The following is a 16,499-nucleotide window of genomic DNA, read 5'->3' as shown; positions in this document are numbered from 1 at the left end:
GTGCCTCTCCACTGTGGGTTTTACAGCGAGCATGTGGTAGAAAGTGCAGCCACTCAGGACAAGGCCTGCTGTAGGGATAAAAGCTGGACAGAAAGAGAGTGCTGGAAAAGGGAAATCTCACCCACTTCCTGTTTCGCTGTAGTGAAGAACAAGTCTTCTTGCTTGGGCCGGTTTATCTGCTCACTCCATCTCTGCCTGGGGAGCTCTTTGATGCGGAGCTGATCGGAAGGTTACAGTCTCCTTATCAACTCCATGCTTACCTCTGTTTGTTTTTATTCTGAAGTTCGTTCCCTCATTTTGCAATAACCCACAGGGTGCTGGGTGTTGCGCCAGCTGTGCCTCAATGAAGGATCTTCATTCAACACCTTTCCCTTCCCGTCACACCAGTCAATGTGACTCCTGCGTTTTCCAGCACCATTCTCTGCGCAGTCCAGACTTTAGTCAAGCCTTTGTTGGTGGGCAGAAAGGCTACCAGGCCTACCGGGACCTACCATGGGATCTTCAAAAGTAGGTGGCATGTTTTAATTAACCTGGCAAGATTAATTTGGAGGTGTAATGGTGGTAAAGGGTACTGTCTATGGGAAAGACTTAGGGCTTCAAGGCCATAGATCCAGAGGAGAAATCTGTTTTTTCTCTCTCCTACCTTTGGTGCTCAATGCTCTACCTATGCCTCTCTCATCCTTTTAGACCTGCGATACATCGTGGATCTGTTTGAAATGTGCAGCCTGAAAAGGGATGATAAACAGAGAGAAAGCTGAACAGGAAATTGCAGGATGAAAGGGTGGTTTTGGTGGTTGTGGTCTGGATGAAAAGAGTAATGTGACTGGAGTGAGAAATGTAGAAGGAAATCCTTCTCTAGCATGGCCAGGAGCACAATGACTTGCTGTCTGTTTAGAAAAATTATGTCAGATTGACACTTATGTTTTCTTCCTTCTGATCATCTTATTCTGCCTGCAGCAGGCTTTTATTGCAGCAGTGCAGAAACCAAGAAGCTCTTTTGTGTCACAATCAAGTGCTAGTGGCATGATTTTTCAAAAACGTGGTTTGGTCAGGTGCAGTTGTAATGTTATTTCCCCCAAATCCTGCAAAACATCCTGGTTAAATAAGTGATGACTCAGCATCACTACATAAAGGAAACACTATAGGTTTTCATCATTCTGGTTTTAAGCCTAGTATTTTAACGAAGAGGCCATGATTTTTAGGGTGTAATGAGTAGGTGCTTTGCATCAGAAAGTATTTCATGCATTCAGAGATGATGGATATCCTTAGTTTTATTTTTCTATAACAATATTTCAGACAGCACTGGAAAGTTCAGAGTATTTTTACAAAAGTAAGTCTTCCAGGTGCAACACTCAACTATTGTCTCTTGGGTCAGAACAGAGATTGGGTTTGAGATGTACTAATACCTCTTGGAATTAGTAATTTCTGTTTAACTCACTGGATTCTAGATTAATGTGGCAAGAGGGGGATGCTCAGTCTCCCATGAGTTTGGTTTTGGTTGTTGTCTCAGTGGTTGATGAAGCTTCAAAGTATGACCTCAGGAACAAAATTCTGAAGAAATTGAATTATTTTTTAACATCCTAATGATTTGGCTGGATGGTTGAATTTTTGTATGTTATTATTAAAGACCTTCTCTCTGTGTTGGTTTGGGCAAATGGCTGTGGATGATTGCAAGATACTACTTACTTTTTCCATCCTCAGTATTTTTAAAAATTGGGTTTTTCAGGGCAAGCTGAAATAGAAACACTGCTTTTGGATGGACAAAACTTCTTATTCATGTCCACTGAAGCGTTCTCATTTTGTGCAAAAAATCTAATTTTAGTCAATAGTCCTGACTTTGTCAGGAGAGGATGAAGTTCTTCTTTGTGTTCTCTGCTGCTTAGTAGTACCCTGCTCAATACCCAAAGATTTTCTGCCCCATTTAATATCCATAACTTAAAAGATATGATACTCTAACTGTCAGGTAAAGAAGAAATCCCCATCAGTTGTGATTGCCAGTCTGTGTTTGTTACATAAACAGGAAAAACTAAAAGAGAGTTCTCTACCTAACAGAATGGAAAAACCCTTCTTTTCTAGTTAGATGTAAATCTACTTGCTATGTCCTTGTGATATCAACAGTGGTGTAAATAATTTTAATGACAGTGTGCTAGAGGGTAGTTAAATAACCTCTGAGTACAGTTTGTTTGCTTCCTACTTAAGAAAGGATTTAATTGTTTAAATGGTTATTTAAATTATTATAAAATCTAAAGTACAGTAGAGGAAATCTGTGATGGATGGTTAAATATTTACATGTTTGGGAAGGGGTGGAAACTGCCTAGTCTTAATCAAAGCCCTGGCGCAGCCTGTTAGATGTCCAGAGCTCTTTGCTGGGCAGGGATGTAGATCTGAGTGTGGAGCTTTAAGCTTTGCTGTTTGAGCTCATCCTCCTCTGCCTTAGCCCCTCATGGAGTTTCACTGTTAGCTTTAACCAGTTCCAAGATGCCTCTTTTCAAAGCTTTTCAAGCTAAGTTGGAATGTGTGCTCTGTAAACCCTTCAGGAAGCAAACCTGATGAGGAAAACTGGGTGGAGTAGACAGCCTTGTTGGTCTTGTCCCACTGTTGTGCTGTGTCCTGCACTCTGGGAAGCAGGTGCAGTGTCCTATCTGCAGCTTCCTTGTGCAGGTCTCGTGCCCTGGCAGGGTGAGGTATAGAGTAGCTGATGTTGTATATGGAAGTCTAAAAGTGAATATGCAGGTGGAAATGCGGTGCCACTTGCACCAATTTGTCATGCAGTAGGTGGGCAAAATGAATGCAAATTATAGACTGCTGAGGTGTAGCAGGAAATAGATACCAGCCCTGGTGCAAGGACACTCATGTGCCACTGGCATTAGCGGGAGCTTACCTTGATTATTGCAGCAGGCAAATGTGGTTGCTGCATGGTGCCAAAGAGAAACCTATCCTGCTCAGTTTCTCCCAGAGCAGATCCTGAATTTACGAAGCCCTAGTGAAATACTTTTGCTTCTGGTACACACCACACCTGATTCAACTCATATGCAATTGGAACAATTGATGTTTCCTTGCTGATTTCTCTCAGTTTCTGGCCATCTAGGAATCTAAAATGAGACAAGACAAGACGTCCTCCTGAGCCTAAAATCTTATATTCTTCATTCCCTGAGCAAGCCCCAGTGTAATTCCAACAGCTTTTCTGGCCTCTGCTGTTCCTTTTAGAAGGTGTTTCAGAAGTGTTTCCCTCTACTGTTTTTTTTCCCCACGCAGTTTTACAATTGGGCATTTTGGGTCAGCATAAGCTTTGTAAATCAAGGCATTCTGCTTCCACCACATACTCCTTCCATGTTTGTGTTTTTTATTACATACAGATCCTCCTTTTGAACAAAGCCAAGCTTGGGATGGCTTAATTTGACATGCTTCTGGTATGAGACAATCTGAATGCTTCATGTAGTCTGTGGACAGATTTAGTGATAACAGGGGGACAGATTTAGTGATAACAGGGGGACAGATTTTATACAGAATCGAACATGGGAATTATCCAATTTCTCTTCCACTGGAGAGTTGCCTGGGGTTTCAGTATCAGCTGAACCACTTGTCTAGGGAGCTTTCTCTAAATTCAGCAGCATTTTTCCCATGAAGAAGTGTGTCCATCTCTATTCAGTGAAAATACATTGCTAGATTACAGCATTTCATTGTTTATCTACCCAGCCTAGCAACTGTTTATTATATATTGTGGTTTAACCTCAAACAGCAGCTAAGTGTCATGCAGCCACTCACACCCCCCACACACCACCCCTCATCCCAGTGGGATGGGGAAGATATTTAGAGGAAAAAAAGGTAAAAAACAATAGATTGAGATAAGAGCAGTCTAACAATTGAAATTATTATTATTATTATTGATGATAATAATAATGATAATAATAGTAATAGAAAAAAAAAAAAAATCCCAAGAAGGACAACTGATGTACAATACAATTGCTCACCCACTGACCAATGCCCAGTCCATGGTAGAGCAGGGAATGGCCCCTTCCAGCCAACTCTCTCCCCCATTTACATACTGAGCATGAGGCCCTTGTAGTAGGGAATATCCCTGTGGCCAGTTCAGGTCACCTGTCCTGGCCATGTTCCATCCCAGCTCCTTTTGCATCTACTCACTGCCAGAGTGTGGGAAACTGAAAAGTTCTCAACTGACAAGTGAGCACTACTGAGCAACAACTAAATCATCACTGTGTTACCCACATTGTTCTCACACTAAGCCTAAAACACAGCTCTGCACCATCTACTAAATAGAAAATTAGCTGTATCCCGGTGAAAACCAGGACATAAAGTATAAAGCACAGAAATTTGGGTCAGATTCTGAGTTGACATAAGCTGTCACAGATGTACATCAGCAGAAGAGCTATATCAGACTTGCAGAACTCCTTTGGAGTGATGGTAAGTATAGTTTCATGTACCAGTGAAGAGACTTATTTCATCAAACAAACTGAAGCACATCACTGTCCTACTATTTGTGTATTTTTAATATTACATTATATTGTAATGTAATATTAGAACCATTGCTATAGTGATTTTTGTAATTTAGTTTTGCTCAAAGCACCTTAAGAGATAGGTACTATATGTATCCTAAAACAGTGGAGAAATTTTGTCAATCTAAGCATGCCTCTCTTATAGGAAGGACTAAAAGCAAAGGATGTGTAATAGCTCACAAGAGATCATCTCCAGGTGACTGTTTTGGGTTTGGCTTTTCAGCAGTCTGTCCTGTCAGCACCTTTCTTGAGCAGCCACTGCCAGAGGGTGCGTGCCAAAGCAGAGCTCTCTTTCCTGGTGCATGCTGACTTAGCTGGACACTGCCTCTGATAGAAAGCTCACTGCAGGTAATGGAGGTCCATGGTGAGGAAAACCTTTGAGGCTTTTCCTCTGAAGCAGACAGTTTGGCTCATAGATGGCAGTTTTAATTCTGCTTCTTTGTGAGAAGTGAATCTAAATTTCAGTGGGTAAAAGACACTAATTTCTTCTATAAACTAAGAGTTCCAGGCTGCAGTGAGGCAAGTGCATTTATGATTTATTTATTTCAATGTTTATTATTTGTTTATTAAACAACCTGAAAAACCCAAGAAAGGATATTAGGCAATATTTTTAGTTTTCCTTTGAGACTAACATTTTTATTTTGATATTCTTCTCTTACTAAAGTCAGACATAATTAACTGTGTCCTTCTTACGCCTTCTAAAATGCATAATGGGAGGGATCTCTCTGGCTCTGTATTCATTGGTGTGAGCTCCTTGTTGAGGAAAAGATTCCTGAAAGGCTTCTTTGTGCATGATGTGAAGGAATCCAAGTATGGAATGCAGGGCTCCAAATCACATACCACTGTTCAGCAAAGGTTTCAGTGGGTATTTCTTGGAAAATATCAGCTGAATGTCAGTTGAAAAAGCTGAGACAATGTTGGGAAGTACTAGGAAACCAAGAGAGGACAAAGAAGTAAAATCATTATGTCAGTGCAAACAATTCTATGTCAGTTTTTATTGTTTCTCTCTGCCAGCAAGTATTTCACTCCTCTTCCTCATTGGAAAAATCTTAATCTGAGACTTGGCAGTCTTGTGTCAAGACATGAAATCCAGTCCTTGTTTGCAGTGCATTTAAGATTGCTGCATAGGCATGGTTTCCTGGGAAAGAGCTGCAGTTTCTTTCCAGGGAAGGAGGGAAGGGCCACTTAAGCTGCAAGTAGAAGGGAGATTGTCAGAAAGCCTTCTGAGGTAGGTGGGGAGTTTTCATCTTCAGGTATTTGGTTCAGGCATAAAATTTTCACTTCTGCTCTGGAGGACTTCAGTGACTTTTCCAGCTGGAGTGTTTTTAATCTCAGCATCCATTTCTAGGCTTCAGTCCCCGTTCCCTTGCTTTGAGCACATAGCTGTCACAGAGTAAGCAAAGGCTGCTTGACTCTTGGTCTGAGAAAAATAAATTCACAGAGTTCAACTTTTATCAGGTCTCTCCAGAGTGTTCAAGCCCTGACACATCATCACATGGATCTCAGTTGTTTCAGTTCTGGCATAGTTATTTTTCTTGTGTGTACTGAATTCTTGTAAGTATTGGTCAAGTTTACACAGTGGGACATGTTAGATAAAATAATTAATTTTTGAGGAATGAACCTTAGAAGGTACAGCAAAGCAGTAATAAAGTTCAAAGTTAGTGGGGTTTAAAAAGTATCAGTTCAGTAATCTTTGTGGGTTTGTCTCACAGATATCTTTGAGAACCTGGATTAGAAATTCTCTTAGTTTGCAGCATATCTATTCAAGATGTTTAGCCAGATGGTACAGCCTAACCAAGGATATTTTGCTCAAAAATACCCTTTGTTTTTAAAACCAATTTTCATTTTTAAAAGAAATTAGGAGTGGAGGATAAAATTTAACAGCTGTTTCTCGTTTATGTATAAAAGGAAGGGGGAAAGATTAAGATAAATCAAGAAAAAAGACATCCAAGTCCCAAACAGCACCTCCTCCCCCTGTTAAGTGACTTTCTAAGATGAATTTGTCAAACAGCTTATTGTTTGAGGAAATTCAGTTTAGAAACTGGTGCTGAGACCCCTCTGCACCTCTTGAAATTATATTCTCAAATAGGTTTTGTGAATTAGGAGAAAGTTGTGTGTGAGTAGAATTACATGTGTGAGCCCCAGCTGCTGTGGACTGGGGCTTCTCTTTGTTAATGATGACATGGAACTTGAAATAGAAGAAATAAACAGTAAGAGTTACAAAAGAAATTACACTATATACAAGAGAATGCTGAAAAGGTTTCAAATTTATAATACTCTGTTTAACTGTGTCCCAGCCTTCTGGTCTGAAACTGTTGTTTCACTGATAGGATAGGCAGTAATTTCTTCAGGCTCACCTACTGCGGTGCAGAGGTGGCATTCAGCCTTTCAAATGGGCTTCTCCAACCCAGCATTTTGGTTTGAGGTGATGCCAGAATCATTATAGCTGAAAGACCTTCCCAGTGTTTTCCTTCTGTACAGCCTAATCAAGATAACTGCTTTTTAAATGAGAGTATCTACAAGAATACAAGAGTAGGTTATCTTAAGTTAGATGCATTTTTGTGTCTGTTTTGTTGGCTTTTCTTGTAACTCAGTCTCATTTCAATCATAGTAGACACAATTGCCAAGCACTAGGGAGAAGAGCCCCAACGAACCATAAAACAACAAATGCACATTGAATAACTTTATGATTTCACCTAAAAGCTACAACTTTGAAATATTCTTGTTTGTGAGGTAGAGTCCTGACTATTTATACTTCCATATTTTTCATTTCTCCAGTTGAAGTTTTAAGGCAATTTTCATACAATAGTCTCAGAAACAATTTTGGAGGTGCTCATTTCTGAACTGTTAACAGGACTATTTAATTTCAATCTTTTTTTGGGGGGGGTCTGGTTGGCTGGTTGGTTGGTTGTTGTTTTTTGTTTGCTTGGCATTTGGGGGGTGGTTTTTTCTTTTTTTGCTATGGAGTCACAAATGAGTTTTGATACAAACTTGATGAAAGGTAAATGGCGGTTGTACAAGATAGCAGAAGGGAAGGAAACACTAAATAGGACATGCAGAACAAGTCAGAACAGATACAAGTGACAAATTATTATTCCCATTTTCATTCAATCACATATCATGATATTTGGCCTGAGTCAGTTGTTTTCCAAGCCAAAGTAATAAGATTGTAATTGTAAGGCAACACGATTGAATTAGAATGAAATATCAGGATCTGCTTCGGTATTTATGAGCCATGCACAGTTGCTTGCTGTCCCTTTCCTGCACACAACTGCAGGGGTCGCTTGCAATTATTTCAGCTTATTTGAATGTATTTAAACTTCTGGCTCATGAGGTGTGTGTTCTGGGAGTGAGCTGTGTGTACTTCGTATATTAGAACTCACTGAGGTGCCCCAGATCCTTAGGAGAGGATCCCTGCAGCCTGCTTTTCTGAGGCAGACTGTACTTAACCTGCAGGTGTGCATGTCTGCATGAGTGAGGTATCTGAAACAGAATGAAGGACTCTTTACCAAAAATAGTGCCTTCTTGTTCTGTGTTTTGTAATGGCTGATAATATAATAGCAAAACGGCTTTAAGGTTCTGAAGGAGTCTTTGAGTTTATAGACAAAAACAGAATTTGCTGTAACCAACCTTTTTATCAGGGAGTTTTTTAAAATAATACTGACTGTCCATTGGCTTTTCATGAGTCAATTTGGATTAGTACCCATGTTATTAAGAGCACAACAGAGAGAAGCATCTGGTGATGTTCTTACTCACATGTCCTTGTCCTTCCCTGTCATTCTATCACTTCAGCAATTACTGCTTAAAGCAGTACTTGCCTTTGTGTTTAGATTCAGTCTGAATAAGACAGGAAGCACAGGCTGGCCCTCTGAAATCTCTTTCTCTTTTTAGTTCAGCTCTGTTTTGAAGGCTGAAATGGACTGAGCAGCTGGAATAATGTACAGATATGTACTATACAAACTATGGGGTGCTTTTAACCAATTTTCCTTCACAAAGCAGTTTTAGGAGCAAAGGTGCCAGTGTGTTTGATAACTGATTTGCTTAACCAATTGAAAGCTGTATACATTGCTGTGTGAAAGTTCACCTAGCTGAAAAATAAGTTTTATTGTTGCAAATTTCTGGTCAGGAGTCACATAAGAATCTTAGTGGGACTCCTATTTGATTTGGCCCTAATAATACTTAAAACCCTCAAACCTGTCTGTGTTCTTTGACTTCTTTGACTTCTAGCACATCCCAACACCTATTTCAAAATTGTCTTGTGTTATGGTTTCATTTTTAAGGCTGTTGGGTGAGAAGTCAATTGATATTGCTGGGAAGAATGAACTGATGTTGAGGGAGAAAACTTTAGCCTAATTTTTTTTGGGGGGTGGAGATGGGGGCCTTAAATAGAAAAGGATCTCTTAATAATCTCTCTTTGTTCTTATTTTTCCCCAGAATTATTCAGTCACCTATCAAAATAAGACATCTTGAGCCCTGGAAAATTGCTGTAATTGTTATTGGAACAGCAGTGGCAGCAGCAATCACCATTGGTCTCCTAGTTTATTTTCTGGCATATGGTAAGTTTTGCATAATGTAACACTATTCCTATGCTTAGTGAATTTCCTCTGTTTCTGTTGTGCCAGATGATGCTGGGAGTTTTTACCTGTCTGTCTACAGCTTATTTGGGGAAAAAAACACTGGCTTCTCTAGAGCTCTCTTTCCTTCCTCACTCAGCATCTTTGCAGATCTAGTAAAATTTCCTGCTGTGCAGGGTGATTTAGGGCTGTGGTTTCTGTTGCTTTTTATTTACTTTCACTCGTTTCACGTTTTTCTCATGATCTACTTTTGGGATGAAGTCAACATGCAAGTGTCTGGTCTCCCTTACATGACTGGCAAACAGAGCCTCCTGCATGTCTCTCTGGGGTGTTTCTCTGATCCCTTTCCCTGATCATTAGCAGCTTCCTGCTAGGGGTTGGTGTTGTGTGGACAGGCCAGGAAGGAGGGTAACTCAGCAGCAAGGTGCAGCTTGTGTTTCTGTGTGAGCCCCAGGTGCTGTTGGTTGGCCAGAAATGTAACTGCTGGGAAAACTTGGATTAGATCACCTAACTGAATCGAGTTGTATTTGAAGGGTTGGATACAGGTGAAGGATCATCCACTCCCTAGATGTCAGGATATCAGTCAGCACCAAGTGTTTCTCTGAGTACTTTGAGTATTGCCTGTTCCTCTTCTTTCCCTTACAGATCAGAAGCTGTTCTATTACAGTGCCAACGTAAAAATCACCAACATCCGGTACAATAATGAATTTTCCAGACAGTCCTCAGGAAGGTTTAGAGACCTGAGCGAGAGGGTTGAGAGACTGGTAAGTTTGGATCATTGTGCCTTTCCATTAAGGACTGTGTGATAATACAGGAGTCAAAAATGTGAACAGCACACCTGGAGACCACAGGGTCTGGTGTACCCTCTGTCCCCCCGTGGGCAGACCTTGGAAATGGACAGCAGGAAAGGCATGATACCTGCCAGACCAGGCACTTGCCACTTGGCATCTTCTAGCCCGCCACTTCTCTCTATCTCTGCAGTGGTGGATTAAAATAATCTCAGTTTCCTCCTATATCACTGATCATACTATCACAAAGTATTCTCAGCTGAAAGGGTCTAATGAGGACCATCAACTCCAGCTCTTAAGTGAAATGCCCATACAGTGATTGGACCCACAACCTTGGTGTTTTTAGCAGCAGGCTCTTATCAACTGAGCTAATCCCATAATTTGTGTGTGTTCTCTTTCCATGTCCTGAGCCTGGCTTTGTGATTTATGTCCCATTGTCTCCAAGAAAGGCATTCTTTTACACCCTCTCCTTTACAGGGTGGGAACTCTACCTGTTGGGCTGCTACTGTGTGTTGAGAAAACAACACACAAACCCTTTTCCTGTGCCTTTGGTATGTTTTGTTGGGAAATCCTCCTACAAATAGCAGAGGTTGCTGAGTAGCTCTCAGTCATACAGTAGCTATGGAAATAAATAGACACATTGCAATTTCCTTTCTTGCTTTCTCTTTGAGACACTACCCCAGAGCTGCTAATTACAGAGTTCATCTCTATACAACAATAAACATATGATTGTGCTTGTATCTTTTTGTGTTTCATTCATCAGAATCCGATGCATATCTCTTACCTCCTGTTTGGCAACCATGCACAGATACCCAGTTAATAGGACAATGCTTTGCTCCCCACTATCATTTAATTTAGGGCAATGTCATTTGTCCACAACAAAATGTGAGCTGTGCTGGACATTGCTCTGGAGAAGTAGGGTGCTGTGTAGGGACTTGGCAGTGCTAGCATCTCTTCACAGCTCCAGTAAAGAGGGGTTCATTAAACTTAGTCAAGTTGTCCTCTTCTCTGTATGTGTCTGTTCTCCTGCCCTCTTTGTCTACTGGGACCCATTCCAGATTTCCCAGATACGCTTCTGGTGCATATCTGTATGTATGGAACAAGCTGTGTTTGCTTAGGTGCCACCGCTTTACAACTATTGCCTAATAATAACAGGCTTTTCACCTTGTTATATAGGACCTTGGAGAGGGAATGTTCTCCCTCACCAAGGAGGCACTGCGTATTGCTGAGGAGGAAGGAAGGCAAGGACTTAGAAGGAGTCTGAGGAATAACACATCATTGAATACAGTTGTATCCCTTCTTTTTTTTTTTTTTTTTTTTTTTTTTTTTTTTTTTTTTTAACATGTGCCTCCTTTGGCAAAGAAATATTTATTTTAGCTAAGAGTGTCCAATGCAGTCAGATTTCCTCTGAACGTGGCCATCAATTTAGATGCTTGAATGGAAGCCAATGGTTTAGAAACCCCATCTCCTCTCTGGGTGTTGAGCAGTTCTGACAGTAGTGACAGTAAATACCAGTGCAGGTTGAGCAGTGAGAACCATTTTATCAGGGCATGTTAATTGTACCTGATAAGTAACATCATAACAAACATACACAGAGTATACATATACATACACACTGTGTTGCCTTTCCTTCATTCCTGTAACTTTTCTTAAGAGCTGTTCTTAATTCAGCCATTAAATTCTATGTTCCTCTCTCAAATTTTATGAATTCTTTGCTTATATCAATGGTTCCCAAATCATAAGTTTGACTTTTTGTTGTTTTAGTTCCAGGTGTTCCATTTAACAAGGATGTATAAGATTGAGAATTGTCCGTATCCTTATTGAAAGCAACTCCATACAGTAATGAAACAGTGTGTTCCTTGTAAGTCTGATTTTATAACAGCATAACTCATCTTGTGGTGATAAAAATCAGTGAAATCTTTCCAGACACATTTATCCTCTTGACATCTTGAGAGACAGCTGTCTCAGAAAATTTGTGGTTTTATTCTCAGCATCTTTGCAGCAACTCTAAGATAGAGAAGGAGGGAACTGAGTTCTTTATAACATTTTCTAATTTTTCTGGATTTACCAAAACCCTTTGAAGTCTATCCTTGGCTGGTGTCAGGGTTTGGATGTCCAAGCCTTCTCATTGTCATAGTAGTAAGGATACCTTAAGCTCATGTTGAAACAGTGAGTCAATGCAGATAAATGCAATGTCTTTCCCAACACTGGTGTAAAGTGAACAGAAGTGAATCATCTCTGATAATCAGAAGCATTCAAATTGCCTGAGTTAGTGCAACTCCCTGCCAAGTGTTCCCTTCTCTGACTCCATGATGAAGCCCTCCTTCATTTATCTCCAGAAAGACCCAGAAAAGAGGTCTTTTCAGAGCTGGTGTTTCACCAGGAGAAATGTTTTTGTTTCTATATCGAAGTCATATCCTGACTTGGGACTTGCAGCAAATGTCCGATGTTTGCTTTGGTTTCCAGATTTGAATAGTAACACCCATTGTGTGAACAACATTCCTGACTCTTATCTCATTGAAGGTGGGAGGGAATGTAGCCAGATCATGCCAGAGAGCTGATGAAGCTGGTGCACCAGTCAACATCTCAGGGCTGACTGGAAAGTCTGGAAAAAGTCTTCTGGGGTGGAGCTGGGGGGACTGAGGAACAGATGATGAAAGGTCTTTGCTCCTTGACTGGCTTCCTGTGAGTGTCTGTGAGTGTTCCCTTTGTGCTCTCTTGAAAAATCAGACTTGACTGAATGCCACTAGGGAAAGAGATATTCCAACTCATCAGAGTCTCCTCGTTTTTCTAGTTGGACCAGTCCCTCTTCCCTTGCCAAGTTAAAATGCTCTGTGCCAGACTGTCCTCTCTTTTACTGGCTAAAAAGGACATAGTCACAGCCTTATGGCTCTATTTTATAGCTTCTATTTTATAGTGGGTTCACTTATTGTGTGGCTCATCTGCACAACTTTTACCCACTGTTTTTCTCCAACTCCTTCATCAGACTTGGATTTCTTTTTCTTCTTCCACAAAATGTATTACTTCTTTTGGATTTCCCAAGAATGCCTTGGAGATGCTAACTACCCTCTTATTAACAGTATCCTGGGGGAGATTTCCGAGGCTCTGCTTTAAGCTTTGCTTCTTCAGCCTCTCTGAAGGCATGCCAAAGAGGGAGCTGTGACAATCAGATAGACCCGGGTGACTGGGATGATCCCAGTTGTATGATCCCAGTTTCCTGCTCTGGGCAGCTGCAGGAACTGCCCTGTGTGCAGGAAGAAGGGTGGAGGGGTGTTGTGTCTTGTATAGGAAGTCATCTTTGACCCCAAGGGAAGGGGAAGTGCAGTCAGGGAGCTTGAAATTAAAATCTCAATCTCAGTGGAAGTTGTCTTAGCTGAAGGCTGGCAAGTTTCTAGCTGTGAGAGAGAGGTGGATATCAAGCAGCCACAGCAGGTGACCCCTTCAGTACATGGCTGGTTATTCAATAAAAACAGACATCAGCCATTACCCTGCCCACCAGGGGCTTGTAAATTTACCTGTTGGCTCTTTTTTATCACTACAATAAATTTCTGATACTTCCTCCTAGAAGTGGTGGGCTTTGCCCTCTTTGAGGAGAGCTTATGCAACCCTTCTCCTTTTTCAGGCACCTTGTTATCTCCCTGTCTCCCTCTCTGGGCAGAGCTGTTCCCAGCCCTGCTGTTGGCTGCTTCTCCCTGTCCAAGTCCATTTGTCTCTGTGGAATCTTGTGCTGGTCACTGTACCCTTCCCAGCTTCTGGGGCTTTGTCTTGCCATTCCCTACTCACTCCTGCTCCCATGTGCTGGTAAGGCAGGCTGTGAGCTGGGTGGATGGATGTTTCTCAGCTATGAGTACAGCATGGCTCCCTCCTTGCCTGGTTGGGTGGCTGGGGGAGAGTTGAGGTGTTTGTTTTCCCTCCTGGAGGGCCTTGAGCCACGGAATGCACTGACTTGGGTTTCCCCTTTTGTCTCATAATCCAGAAGGCACCTGGGCTATCCCCTTGTCCTTCCACCATCTGAAAGCAGCACAGAACTAACTGGCTGGATCTGGGCAGAGGGGTTAGGGATTATATTAAAACAGTACCTGGACACTTCCCCTGGGAAGCTACTGCCCATCCAAATATTTCTATTGACTTAATGGAATTTCATCAACTAATTTTCACCTCAGAACTCAGCACTGTTTGTCAGGACATCTTTTTTAGAAACAGACATCTTGCTTCAGCTACTTCAACTGACAAGAGAATCTTCTACATCCTTAATTACAGGTGTTGGGGTAAAGTTTTTAATTAATAAAGCTCTTGAAGTTTGTCCTGTCTGATAGAGCTGAATTAGTGTGGGTTAAATTTAATGTTCTCTATTGAGTATTGCAGAGACACTTGAGATTCCACAGTAAAACACTGCATAACAGTTCTGACAATGGTGCCTGTTCTCAGTAGGTTGAAGGGCCCACTGCTGCGTCCCTGTACTGGAACTGGTGAGGAAGGAGGCAGTTTTCTCCCTCGGCAGATGATGATTTTAGAGGTTATTAAGACACATCACTCACTATGAATTGGGTGGAGAAGAAACAGAAGAACAACCAGGCATCATGCACCTCTTCCCCTGCCCCCAGCTCTGACACCTGATAACCCTGTTTGGTGCAAGGGTTAGCCTTCAACAGTATGCTTGTGACTGAAAGGCTCTCTGCTTTATACCCAGGGATAAGCTTGCATCATCCCAATATCAGAAAGTATCTTGTATCCTACAAGTTGTGAACAGATTACTGTCACATCTGCAAGGCCAAAGGGCCAGTCAAAGTTCTGATTAGTGTTTCCACCTGAGCTGAACTCCAAGGAAGCCCATCTGAAAACACCAAGGACACCAGTGAGTGAGCAGATGAGGCTGCTTGGCCTTTTAGGGTCACACGTGACTCAAGTCTTCCTGGGGAGCAGAAGTGTGTGTATTTGGGAGAGAGAGGGTGGTGAAATACAAATCCTTTCAGAGCGCAAAGCTGCAAAGCCAGGTGAAACTGTGCTTGAGGTGTGTTTGTCACACCTTCCATGTGGGTGTTTAGATAAAGCTCAAAAGTCTGTGGCTTGCTCCATCAGTGCCTTATGATCCTTGGGTTGGGAGGTTAATTCAGTAGGAGCAGATCCCCAAGGCAGCAGGTTTTTGAAACACTCCTGAAGAATATTTGTTCTGGGAGACCAGACTGTGAGGATCACTTCAGAGATGATAAGTAAACATCCCCTGACAAAAGGGAGCGTGCTGAAGATCAAGAGAGTCTAACATGACTCTCATTTTTACAGAAAATGGAAAAGTGCAGGTGTCCACAAGTATCATGTAGCTTCATTTGCTGTGTGAGTAAAAACCTCACTTATTTTACCCTCTTAGCCCCTAAAGCTAAAGAAAAATTAATATAAATTAGCCAAATCAGAAATTATGGTATCTGCAGCAGCCAGATCTTTCCAAGGACTTCATAGAGTCTTGCAGCACCCAGACCAAGTTCAGTAAGAACGTTCTGGCTGTAATAAATTTCAAAAGAGATTTGGAAGTGTTTACGGATAAAGATCGCAAAATCTAAACCCTAAGTCTCTATTTAAACTCCAGCATTCCTAGGCTTTATATGTGCTCCCTCAAGTAATTATATACTACCAATATGAGGTGAAAAGAGCAGAACTTTAATAGAAAGATTTTCGTGTTCATCACTAAAGCCAATTTTATTTACAAATGCATCCGTAGTACAAAAGCCAGAATAATTAAGATTTTTAAATTTAGTTTTTTAGAAACTTTTAAAATAACAGTTTCCTTTTCTTTTTTCTAAGAAACAATATTGTAAAATTGGGAATTTAACCATGTAAAAAAGTTATTTAATGAACACTTTGAGAAGAAAAATACCAAAATAAATTTATGGGATTAAGCTTAATTTGAAGGGAATGATTCTCACAAATAGAAACCTTTGCCTTTGGACTAGCGAGGTACAATCGGGGTGCCCTCTATGGGTGGCTGGGACTAGAAACAAAGCAGAAAGGATTTTCCATGGTAATTCAGCCAAGAGGGAAACAGCAATGGATCAGTGGTCAAGATGACAGCCTGGCAACATTTTTATTTAGCTCGGGAATTAGAGGTTGGCAGTGCACTTGACTGTCAGTATGTATATATACAGGTGTGGCCCTAACAAGATAGGTGAAACGCTCTACTCTTGACAGAGGAAATAACTCAGGAAAACACCTGCTTCTCACTTGTGATGCTGTTTTTAGAAGTTCCTATTGAAATTAAAAGAAGAAAAAGACCATTGGCATAGGTGTATACTGCATGGATTTTAAAACATGGCATGCTTTTTTGATTTTAATTTTGTTTCTACAAAACATGGAAGCACGGAAAATAGGTCACATGGAAACAGGAAAAACTAGCACAGGAAAAACTAGCACAGGAAACTAAATATTGAAGAAAATATGAAGCACTTTTACATGCTGGTGTGAGTTGATGAAGTGTAGCGCATGAAGCTGTGGCTTAGTGCTTTTCATCACCTCTAAGAGCTCAAACTTTCAGTGAGCTCTACCTAAATTTCATGAATTTTCAGGATGAAATAACTAGTTATCAAAAATGTGCCTAATATCTAAATTTTTTTCTCATGTAAAGTCAGTGATCT

General features: G+C 41.0%; 1 protein-coding gene across 1 annotated transcript in view; it reads left to right on the top strand.

Annotated features, from left to right (window-relative positions):
• Window positions 1-343: 343 nt before the first annotated feature.
• The window catches only part of LOC310909206 (transmembrane protease serine 11E-like), a gene marked incomplete at both ends in the record, with an annotated part of 40,199 nt that continues 24,043 nt past the window's right edge, over window positions 344-16,499 (top strand). The window contains 3 exons of the mRNA XM_083860800.1: window positions 344-507; window positions 8,949-9,070; window positions 9,734-9,852. Of these exons, the coding sequence (XP_083716926.1) occupies window positions 344-507; window positions 8,949-9,070; window positions 9,734-9,852 (405 nt within the window). The remainder of the gene's footprint in view (window positions 508-8,948; window positions 9,071-9,733; window positions 9,853-16,499) is intronic.

The sequence above is a fragment of the Zosterops lateralis genome (genome assembly GCF_965231275.1).
Source record: "Zosterops lateralis genome assembly, chromosome: 5".
NCBI lineage: Eukaryota > Metazoa > Chordata > Aves > Passeriformes > Zosteropidae > Zosterops > Zosterops lateralis.
This window is presented reverse-complemented; position numbering and strand designations above follow the sequence as displayed.